The 12019-nt window shown below is 35.7% G+C and overlaps 1 protein-coding gene across 1 annotated transcript in view; it reads right to left on the bottom strand.

Annotated features, from left to right (window-relative positions):
- Tmx4 (thioredoxin related transmembrane protein 4) overlaps positions 1-12019 on the bottom strand; it is a 42710-nt gene that overhangs the window by 3986 nt on the left and 26705 nt on the right. The window contains exons 6-7 of the mRNA XM_070006769.1: positions 6950-7051; positions 883-946 (exon numbers count right to left, since the gene is read on the bottom strand). Of these exons, the coding sequence (XP_069862870.1) occupies positions 883-946; positions 6950-7051 (166 nt within the window). The remainder of the gene's footprint in view (positions 1-882; positions 947-6949; positions 7052-12019) is intronic.

Raw genomic sequence — 12019 nt, 5'->3', positions numbered from 1 at the left:
TTACGTTTATTACCTTGTAGCAAGTTTAGTGACCCCAGTGGTCATAGGGACTGGTTCAATAATGCAACAGAAACTAAAACTGTTGGGATCTTCCCCAAAGAGTTTAGGAACAGAGTCAGGAAGAAAAGCGTTCCTCTTTCTGTGGAGTTGGCTAAACTGATAAAAGGTGAGTTAGGGCTGTTGAATGAACACCCGGAAATAGAAACCTAGCATCATTTAGGCTGGGCTTAAAGCCAGAATACTCTTGAAGTTTTCAGTTATATAAGCTAATAAATTTTCATCTTTTTCCCTAAGATGCTTTATGCTGGGTGTCTGTTACATTTAAGAATTTTAAGGCATATACACAGTGTTCAACTATCTATGAAAATTTTAAAGTCTAAAAATTTTCATGAAGTAAAAAGAGATATGAGAAACTTCCAATAAGTTTTAGTAAATAGAAATTAATATGCTGCCTCAAAACTAGTCAGGAATAGACTTTCAAATCCAGGGTTACTTAGTCCCAGAAAACAATATCAAGTATAGCACATTATAAGGATTTGGAGAGACTTCTTCTAAAGGATTTGGCGTAATGATACACCACAGAGACCCAACAGATGTGAGTTCTCCTGTCCCACTTCTCATCATTCCAACTCAAAAGAGGAAAGGGCATAAACTAAAGGGAAAATAAAATTGCCAATATTTAATATTCTCTAATTTAGAGGAGGGAATATAATTTTATTCAAATCTGGAGAGCACATTTTACGGAACTGCTAATGATGACAATTTGGTTACCAGGTAAATCAAAGGGAAAACCTACGATCCATAACAGTACAAAAGTGAATTCTAAGCTGTAAAACAATCCCAAAGTCCAAAAATATTCTACCCATGTGAGAATATACTTACCAGAATGTTCAGATGAATTCCTTGGAAGTGGCACATAGAAACATTCTGATATTATTACCAAGACCTGAGGGAAGAAGAACAATTTTGCAGTGAGAAGACAGGGCATTTACCAAAGGGCCTCAAAATTAGGCCTTCCTTCTATAACCTGACATTCTTAGACAAATAATTAGCAGCCTGTTGAAAGTCTTCAAAAAGACAAGGTTATAATTAGAAATTTCCTACTTGCAGAATGTGACACAATACAGGAAACACTATTAATTTAGAATAAGCACCGCAAAATCAAAAGTCCACAGGGAGCTCACTATAAATAGATAAATTAAACCAGCATAAGAAAACAGACACTGTCAGCCAAGTCTAAAATGGTCTCTGAAAACACTGTTTTTGGAAAACAAAACTACTCTGCAGTAGAACTACCTCACACTAATAGTGAGCCCTTAATTGAATGAAAGAAAATTTCAAAGTTTGGAATCATAAGAATATTTTAAGAACTGTCTCAGGGACAAACTGTGAGCAAAGTCTTCAGTGATCTTTAAATTCTAGGCAGTGGATGATTATCTTCACCTCTGACACTGATGGATGTATTAGTTATCTTCTACTATAATAAACATGCCTTTTCCCTAAGAACCACAGCAGTGCATGTTCCATGACCAGGGACCAGCATGGGCCATGATGATGAAACTGACAGCTTGTGTCCTACAGGGCAGTCAGCCAGAGCCACAAGTAAGCTGAAACCAATCTTTCCAACTGACTTTTCCACTCCCCTCCCTCCTCTACAGCACCGAAATACAAATAGCTCCAACAGCTACACTTTTAGAAAGCACATTTCTTCTTGTATCTAACTAACAGCTGGACTATGATTTTTCTTTAAATAACTGACCAGTCTTAAAAAATAGTAATAGTACTACATATACCAGCAGTGTTTTTCCTGATGCTCTAAAGTTTTAAATAAGTCAAAGCCAGAGGTTTTTTAAATTCAATTTTATAAACATCACATGAATATCCCACCTTATGGTCAAGATTGTTACAATGAATATATTCATTTAACACTATATTTGATATTTGGTTCATTAAGTTTGAAGAAACTTGCTAATATCTGAGAAGTATAGAAAAGAGGACAAATGAGCAGTTTAATTATAAAACAATGATGAAACATAAGTCTAATACAATGAATACATTTTGATACCTGATATATAAAAAAGTGACAATCAATTATGGGGTGGAAAATGATCAGGAATGCCTATAGAAGGAGGAGGCACTAAGGCCCTGGGCCTTAATAGGAGAGAATGGGCAATACTCACTTCCTGACAGCTGCTCTAAATTACACCATCTAAGACTCCTGATACTCATGCATCCAGAAAAAGCCCCAAATGCCCAGCTGAGAAGACCCACAGGTAAGGCAAAGAGATGCAGAAAGTACATGAAGGCTAGAGAACAATAAACACCAAGTCATTAAGTTCAACAGAAAGAAAATGTTTATGTCTGGAAGGGCTGAGAGGAAAAGTTTTATATTTCAAATGTGATTTTTATGTGTTTACTAGCTATTCACAAGGCGTAATGTCTTTTATGTCTGTGTTTCCACCAGACAGAGGAAAATTTTGATGTTGGCATATTGCAACTGAAAGAAGAAACACCTTCCAGTAACAAGAAATTTTCCACAAAGTCTCATGGATGACAGGCCTGGGCCCTCTATAGGCCTGAGCTGGTACTGATTAGGAAAACCTCATAGTTTCACCTTTTTCCCTTTACTGGTTGTATGACCTTGAACAATTCACTTAGCTGCTTTCTACTTGTGACAAGGTCTGTTTTATATCTGATAGTATTCAATTCCATATATGCCTTCTTGTCAGAAGTGGGGAATCCTCTCATTCTTCCATTAGAATTTTTAGTTCAAGATCTTTTTTCGGTTGTCATGAAGGCACTACAAAATGGTACTGTTTAGAAATAAAGTGCCTAGGGGGACGAAACCCTCTTTTTCATCTTCAGGTTTTGGCTTGCATACAGACAGTGCAGTTAGTCATGTTCCTACACAAGGAGGGCAGACACATTTTTTTAGAGGGTAACAGTCAGGTCTCTAATACTCAATATCTATCTCTGTGGAAGGCCCTGGGTAAGCCATGATTAACAGCATCTAGAAAAATAATTTACCTAAGCACTAAAGTTTGACAACGCTTATACATATTAACAGATAAGAAAGAGACTAAAACAAACCTGCCGTTCTATTTTTTCTGTGAGTGAACTATTTAAATTGAAAGACTTTTCCTCAAGCTACCTGGCTTACTGCTTATGTTCCGCATGGCTCTTCTGCTTATCCAGGACTACGCTCCCTTCCAGAAAGTTACTGGGTAATGTAATTGAATATGCATTCAAGATCCTTCCCAGATGGGTAAAAAATGAAAAATACGTAAGTTATCCTAAAATGAAACCCTTTTTTTAAATATAAAAAATACTGTTTAGCAAAGTATTTCAATAATCACTAAGCAGAATCAAGAAAACAAAACTCAAATTATAATAAACCTGTTTTAGTTTCCTATCTTCTAAAATTCAGAAAGTAAGCTTAACAGTCAAGCTTATATGAACCAGTAACTTAATCAAAAACATCTTTATGGAAAACATGTCACTTTCTTGGCTAGGAGGAAAGTTAAACTCCATGAAGATGAACAGGACAAAGGTTGCTGGGGCCAAACTTCACATGATGGCAGGCCTAGGCTCAGATTTCAGCCCATTTTCGACAAATTTGTCACAGAGAAGACATTGAACCACACATCTAAGACTTTCACTTCTAATCCTGGATGAGAATACAAGTAATTCATGAAACCTGTTGGCTCTAGGACCTCCAGTAAGATCCAATGGAACACCCAAAAAGCTGCTCCTTTTGAGTACTGGACCAATTCCTATCCTCTTCTTCTTTGGGAAATTCAATGCACAACACTCTCAACTCAGACTTCATTTAGTTTTAACTCAGTTGATAATACCAAGCCCTCTTTAGATCCCAACTTCCTAACAGATGTGCCGTTCCCCAAGTCGACTGGACAGGACAAGGTATAGCTGTAACTCTGGGCCACTCAAAGTAGCCTCAAGAGGCTTTGACCAGCAGAAGTCCCCTAGTATGCTATAACATTCTCACCAACATGTTCTAAAACCTAGAAATTAATGAAAATGCCATCCTGAAATAATTTAAAATAAGGTGGGAATGTAGTTGTTAAAATTTATCCATTTTAGAAAAGATAAGTTTAAAGGTAGCCATGAAATTAAAAATGATAAGGCAAATTCTGTACGCAATTGTAGTGAAGGTATTTTGAACAGAGATAGACATTTGCTACTTTCTGGAAATGGAGTAATATATTATATTATTAAAAATTTTATCTTCCAAATTTATCATAAAGCATGAATAGTGCTTTTCATTTGATCATGTGAACAGTCAGAAATCAACTCTTCTTTCTTCAGGCCAAGGCTCTAATAACCTTCCTCAATGGTTATTTCAGTCTAAGTTTCCAAATAAAGATCATGCAAGGTCAAGTTTGATTCTATTTCTTAGACTTCGTCAGTCTCAAAGATAATATTCTAAAACTCTTCTGTTTCACTGGTTTTCAGGCCAAGTTAGGAAATCAGCACAGATGCCCCTGGGTGTCTGAATGGATCAAGAAAAAAATGGTATATGTGCACAATGAAATTTTACTCATGCATTTGAAAGAATGATACTGCATCATTTGCAAAGAAATGGAAGGATCTTGAAAAATAAGTGAAATAAGTCAGGCTTAGAGATACAAAGGATGCATTTTTTTCTCATAATATGGACACTAGTATACATTTATAAATACATAAGTAAACACTTTGGGGTGGTATCCTACTGTACACAAATGCCTTAACCAAAATATGGTACTTGCAGCGGAGAACTCAAACTTAAAAAGGCTAACTCACAATCCAATAAAAAATCCAATCCAATAACAAAGCACCAGGAAATGGAAATGATAATGAAAATTGAGGAGGGTGGATCAAGAGAATAGCACAGACAAATGAAGAGAGGAATATTCAATTCATATCCTACAAAATTAAGAAAATTGAGGGAATGTCAGGAAAATGAACCCTTAGATATGTATTTTAATGTTTTCGTTTCTTTCATGCATGTGTTTCTAACGCATTTATAAGATTATCTCTTTGTTGCTTTGTATGTCCCTCCCCCACAGTATAACCCCTGCTTTCACTATATTTGATGTCAGTATAACTTGTGGAGGAGATGGGGAAAAACCAGTTGTTTAAGGATACAGGTGGACCTGTTGCAACAATGAGAAGTACAAGTTGTCATGTCCAAAATGAGCTTTACAATGTCGGTGCGGTGGGGGGCGGGGGGAAGAGAAGGATTGGGATTGGGGGGAGGGGGGAGGCTGGGAAGGGATGTGAAGGGTAAACAAAGGAGGAGGCTGCAATGCTTGGTAAGAAATGTACGCATTATCCTGCCCATGTAATTGTAACCCCTCTGTACAGTATGTTCACAAATAAAATTAAATTAAATTAAAAATAAATAAATAAATAAAAGAAAGCTGAAAATGGCAAAAAAAAAAGAAAATTGAGGGAAGGGCTAGGGTTGGGAGGAAGACAGGGAGAATGAGGTGACATTGTTCAAGATGCACTGTATTCATGTAAGGCTTTGTGGAATGGCAACTTCTTTGTACAACAATTTAGAGACAATAACATATTTTAAAAATCAATACACTTTAAGACAAAAAGAGCTGTCACTAGTTTTCCAAAAGGTTCGCTCTCAGCCTACATTCCCAATGGCTCCGTCTCTGACTCGCTCAGGACCTCATACTAACCACTCCACAAGAGCCTCGCATTATCCTAAAATACACACCTAGAAAAATCTAGTACTAAGCAGCAAGTGGGGAAGCACAGACCATGGCGTTCTATGTCCAAAATCAAATCCACTCAAACCAGAAAGACAGAGCCATGTCAATTAGCAATACAATTAATGAAACAGAATAGGATATACCTGGGACCTAATTCATTGCTTACATCAGAAGCTAAGCATCATTCCCACTTCTGAAGTTTAACAGCCACAGCCAAATATCAAAGACACCGTGAGTATCAGGGAAAAATAAAAATAATTCTCTTTACTCTTTGGAATTATTTGTTTGTTAATCAAGGTGAAACTTATTTAAAAAAAAAAAACTCCAATGCTAGAGAGACAAATTCATTAGATTCTTTGTAATCATTAATTACTTTCACTATACAATGCTTAGGAGCTACTAATATATAATATAAATGTTTTAAAGAATTTATATTAGATGAATTTAACATGTAAGCAAATTGATCAAGTGTAATTTAAAAGAGAAAAGAATTACTTATCACAAAGAGTAAAACATGACAAACATTTTGCATCTGAAATAGCTAAAAAATAAAAGAAAAATAAAAGAAAAACAAAAAATAGAATATCTAAAAAGTAAACCATACTGACTAGTTCTGGTTTTCAAGTCCAAAGAGAGAGTGATTTGCTTTGAATAGTATTTATTTCCATGATATTGACTCTCTTTTTTAATAAATATTGTCTTACAAAATTCACTTCCAGAAAACTATATTTTATGTATATGCATGCAACCAATCAAGATCAGAGGTTCCCTTGGAGCATATCAACAAGAAAAAAAGTCACCACTGCCCTGAGCAGTCCTAACATTCTAAACAAGTAGGCAGTGTGTGAAATCACAGATGATTTGGTTTAGAAACTGTTTATCAATTCAATTTAGGTTTCTATTTCTTCTTCACCACTGTCATATTCTGAATAGCAAGAGATAATAACGTAATGAATTTTCCATTATATCTCACATCTTCATCAAAAGAAGTGTCAAATAAGCATGCACTATTTAACTGCTTAGACTGCATATAAAAGAATTATTATGTGTTTTTTCTTTCTTGGCTGCCTTTTAATTTTATAAGAAACGTACTTTACAGAGGAAGTGTACTCATTACCTCACTCATGTAACTGTAACCCTCTGTATAGTATCTTTACAGTAAAAATAAAAAAGAAACGTACTTTGCTTTGAAGAAAAGAAAAATAATTGGTATTATCTCTTACCAGACCCATGAAAAGGCCGAAAACCAAAGTGGCAAGTACGAAAAAGACATAAGAACACCAAGCAGGAACTCCCAGAGTCACTGTGAAATAGTTGTGAAGATGCTGTAAGAAAAAAAAAAATGTATTCAGAGACAAAAATATTTGAATTACCTTCTTTAGCTATAACTGCAATCTATAAATTATCTCTCTTTAGGTAAGTTCCCACAAACGTTTATATACTCAAGTGATTTTTAATGAACACATCAAATTTTAGAGCATTGGTAAATAAATGCAAAGTAGTAATTAAAGTCATTATCTAATAAAGTTATACTTCCTTAAGAGCTCAGGATCTGAAGATATCTCTGGTAAAACTGCTTTCTAGGACTTTTCCCCATCAGAGTATTTTTTTTTTGTTTTTGTCTCCCTCATCTAATAATTAAATATACCATAAAGTTTAATCATAACATGTCATCAATTAAAAAAGAAATGTCTTAGATATGCATTTAGCAATTTTTGTGCAAAGATAACACAAACCATGTAAAATATGCCCATACTTACGTTTTCTAACTGAACTTATTGCTTTACCCCTAATCATCCTTACTAGTAGTTTACTAAATTTATTATCTGAAAAACAATATTAGAGAGAAAAATGCTTTCTTGGATAATTTATTATGAGCAAATGAGACTTAATCAGTCTTTTGAGAGAGAGAGTGTGTGTGTATATGTACATATACCATATGATATGGTATATTATATGTGTGTATATCTATATCTATCTATCTATCTATCTATCTATCTATCTATCTATCTATCTATCTATCTATCTATAGAGAGAGATATGCTAAAGCTCGCCATTATAGCTGATATGATGCTTTTTCTGTTGAGAAGGGCCCTTTCAACAGACAATGGCCTGGAATCACTATCCGCTTGATCTCATCCTGCTACATAGCTGGGATGATAGCCGTACATCATCTTCCCCAGCTATTGATGGAGGTGGGAACTGCAAAGATTTTGTTTGAGCTGGTCTTGAATGTCAACCCTTCTGATTGCCATCTCTCAAGTAGCTAGGATTACATGTGGGGCCACCAATATCTGAGCTGGCTTTGAACCTCAACTCTTAAGAGTATCCACCTTCCAAGTAGTTAGAATTACAAGTGGGAGCCACCAGCCCCTGGCAAAACTATTTTTGTTTGTATGTCTTGGCAGTATTGGGGTTTGAACTCAGGGCTTCACACTTGCTATGCACTAGAACCACACCTCTAGCCTTAGAGTACATCATTTCATTCTTACTATGTTCTGACATTCTGTTTGTTGACAAATACTAAAAATGAAAGGGACAACTTAGCTACTAATTACATACATTATTCTAAATAATACAGGACTTACAAGCATGAACCTGATCATTTAATACAAAGCCCACTTTCCCATGAAGTTCCAATCATCTGGTTTAGACCCTTACAGACTCAAAACTTAGCATTAACTAAAGTTCAAGCAATTAATGGAAAAGGATGAAATGGCTACTCGTTAGATAGCAGCAGCAAGCGAACATAATAACTAAGTTTCCAAGAACTGAAAAAAACTGATGCAACTTTTGTTTCTTATTTCTAAAAATCTAAATCACTTTGAGGATTTGTTGTTGGGGGATTTAATTTTTTGAGTTCTAAGTATATTTTAGATATGAGACCCTTGTCTGTTGTATGGCTAGTGAAGATCTTCTCCCAATCTGTGGGCTTCCTACTGATCTTGCTAGCTATGTCCTTTGCCCTGCAGAAGCTCTGCAGTTTCATGCAATCCCATGTGTCCAATCTTTCTTTGATTTGTTGTGCTTCTGGGTCTCTATTAAGAAAATTTCAGCCTGTGCCAAGAATCCCTAATTTCTCCTATTCCTTCCTGTAATGTTTTCAGGATGTCTGTTTTGACTTTGCGGTCTTTTGATCCACTTGGAGTTGATTCTGGTGCAGGGTTGATCTATAGGGAACTAGCTTTAGTTTTCTACAGATGTTTAACCAACTTTGCCAGCACCATTTACTGAAAAGGCTGTCTTTCTATTCTATTTTTTTAGCTCCCTTATTGAAGATGGCTATTGGTCTGTGGGTTCATTTCTGGGTCTTTCTATTCCATTGGTCCTCAGGTCTGTTCATGTGCCAGTATCAACCGCCTGATTAATAAGTGGGCTAAATACTTAAAGAGAGACTTCTCTGAAGAGGAAATAGGAATGGCCAATAGATAAATGAAGAAATGCTCAACTTCTCTAGCCATAAAAGAAATGTAAATCAAAACAACTTTGAGATTCTACCTCACCCCAGTTAAAATGGCTATAATTAAGAAATCTAGTAACAACAGATGCTGGAGGGGATGTGGCCAAAAGGGAACCCTACTGCATTGTTGGTGGGAATGTAAACTTGTTCAACCACTTTAGAAAGCAGTATGGAGGTTCCTCAAAAAACTACAAATACAGCTCTCCTACGACCCAGCAATCCCACTTTTAAACATTTACCCAAAGGATCACAAACAAGGCTATATTAAAGGTACCAGCACAACTATGTTTATTGCAGAATTATTCACCATAGCTAAGATATGGAACCAACCCAGATGCCCCTCAGTAAATGAATGAAGAAAATGTGAGATACACACACACACACACATAAACATACACACACTGGAATTCTATGCCTCCATTAGGAAATGGAAAGACTTAGAAAAAATTATATTAAGTGAAGTAAGACAGACTCAAAGAAACATAGGTCCCATGGTTTCCCTCATCAGCAATAATTAGTATATGTCTAGGACAAGCAGAAGAGGTCAAAAGCTATGTACATATGACCATATAACCTGATGTTAAGCAAAATGGACCCCCAGATAGGGACACAGGAGATTTTATCTTTTTTCTTGTTCTTTTTAATGTAGTTACAATGTACTATGTGGAGTTTTTTTGTTTGTTTGTTTCTTTGTATGTTCTTCCCCCATGGTATATCCCTTGTTGTCACTGTATTTGATTCGTGTATCGTGCATCTTGTATATACATTTTTCTAATTTGGGGAGGGGAAAGGAAATAACAAAATGCTGAAATAAGGATACAGGATGATCCATTGCAACAATGAGATGTACAAGACACTATGTTGAAAACGAGTTGGAGAGGTGGGGTGGAAAGGGAATGGTAGGGGAAAAACAAAGAAAGGGGTAACAATGCTTGATAGGAAATGGACTCATTACTTTGCTCATGTAACTGTAACCCCTCTGTACAATATCTTTAAAATAAAAAAATATGTATTAAAAATCTAAATCACTTTGATTAGTTTCATTAGTTCATGTGAAGCAATTAAGTAATATAATTTAGTCTGCCTTAATTCTGAATGAACTAACAAAAATAATGTTAAGTAGTTTAGAATAATCTGACCAATGTAAAGCTTCAGCAACGACTTAAAGACTGCTATGTAAAATCAAAGTATTCGGTGGACATTTGTTATAAATACAGAAAATCAAAACGTTAAACTAGCTGCAGGAAATACAAACAAAAATCTTAACTCATAAATTTGTCATCTTTCCTCTTTGGAGGGTACTGGTCCTCACAGTATGTTCAACAGAATAATGACTTATGGAGAGCAGCCCAGCATTCTGCCACCCAGCAGGCAAAAAGAGGTATCTACAATATGAAAAGGTAGCTTCCAAATCTTTTCAGTGCAACTCAAAAGACAATGTACAGTTCCTCCCCGTGGCAATGATGTGGGCTGAACAATTTCAGGTTTTATTGATGACTCAGCATCATCACCAGGCTTAGATCCGGATATGTTCAAAGCCAGTCTGCCTGTGAGTTGTCTCATAGATATGTTCAAGAACATGCTTTATAAATCTGTGATGACTCACATTACTCCAGGTTAAGGCTGAATAAAGTGGTTGGAATAAATAAAGTGAATCTTTGAGATTAATAATGTAGTCCTTTCTGCAAAACATATGACTAAAGCCAGTTTTTGGATTTCAGTAAACTTTATCTTTGTATCACTGCGTTCTGGTTCTAACATTTCCTAGTATTTTAGACATTGCCTTATTTTAATAAGCTCTATTTTAATTTTCTTGTATCAACTTCCTCTTTAAATGATTTAAAGAAATTCTGCCATCTTGTGGTCTTTTGGGTAATTTTTACTAAGGATCTTAATCATATTAAGTTTTCATAAATTTAGAATTAAAGCTTCATTTATTTAACTTCCCAATGGCTTGGAACCTATTATGTTAGGAGATGTAGTATTATGTATCTATCCAAAGTAATAACTGATTAAGAAATATCTAATTCAGTTTTAGATTTTTGCTTGCTTCTTTTAAAATTTTATTTTACTGTGAAGATGCTGTACAGAGGGGTTACAGTTACGTGAGTAAAGCACTGAGTACATTTCTTGTGGAGCATTGTTACCCCTCTCTTGTTGTTCTCCCACTATCCCTTCCCTCCCCACCTCCCTCACTCCTCCCCTTTCTCCTAAAGTTGTAAAGTTCATTTCCAATATACTGCCTTGTGGGGTTTCAAGGTACTATGTGATTTTTTGGTTTCTTTTGTATGTTCTTCCCCCTATGGTATATCCCCTGGTGTCACTGTACTTGATTTTGGTACCCTGCATCTTGTATATACATTTGTCTAATTTGGGGAGGGGACAGGGAATGACCCATTGCCAGTTTCCACTTGGACAAAAATTGATCCTTGTTCAATATCACATGTTCTCAATACAAAGAAGTATCCTACGGTGTTTACTGAAACTATACCACATGTCACGTGACTAAGTTATAGCTCTAATTGGGGGACATATATACTTTACTGAGGAAATTAAATTAAAAACTCATTATAATAGAGTAAATGTAAGCACATTCTAATCAGTACTCAGATTGACTTAAAGAACAGAGCCCAGCCACTCTCAATTAGGAGGCAAAGACTTCTCTCCACAGGAAGGCCAACATTCACTATACAAGTCTGAACTACCAAGACTGAATGAAAGATCACCCCACCCCAGTATACTCAGAGACCCCAGTATACTCAGCCAGCATTGTATGGTTGCCCTCAAAGCAGTACTGGCTCTTTAGGATAGAACTCACTCATATCACAAGATG

The sequence above is a fragment of the Dipodomys merriami genome, unplaced genomic scaffold (genome assembly GCF_024711535.1).
Source record: "Dipodomys merriami isolate MVZ:Mamm:240054 unplaced genomic scaffold, mDipMer1.0.p SCAF_7, whole genome shotgun sequence".
Taxonomy (NCBI): domain Eukaryota; kingdom Metazoa; phylum Chordata; class Mammalia; order Rodentia; family Heteromyidae; genus Dipodomys; species Dipodomys merriami.
Note: the sequence above shows the minus strand (reverse complement) of the source record. Positions and strands in the feature narration are given on the sequence as shown.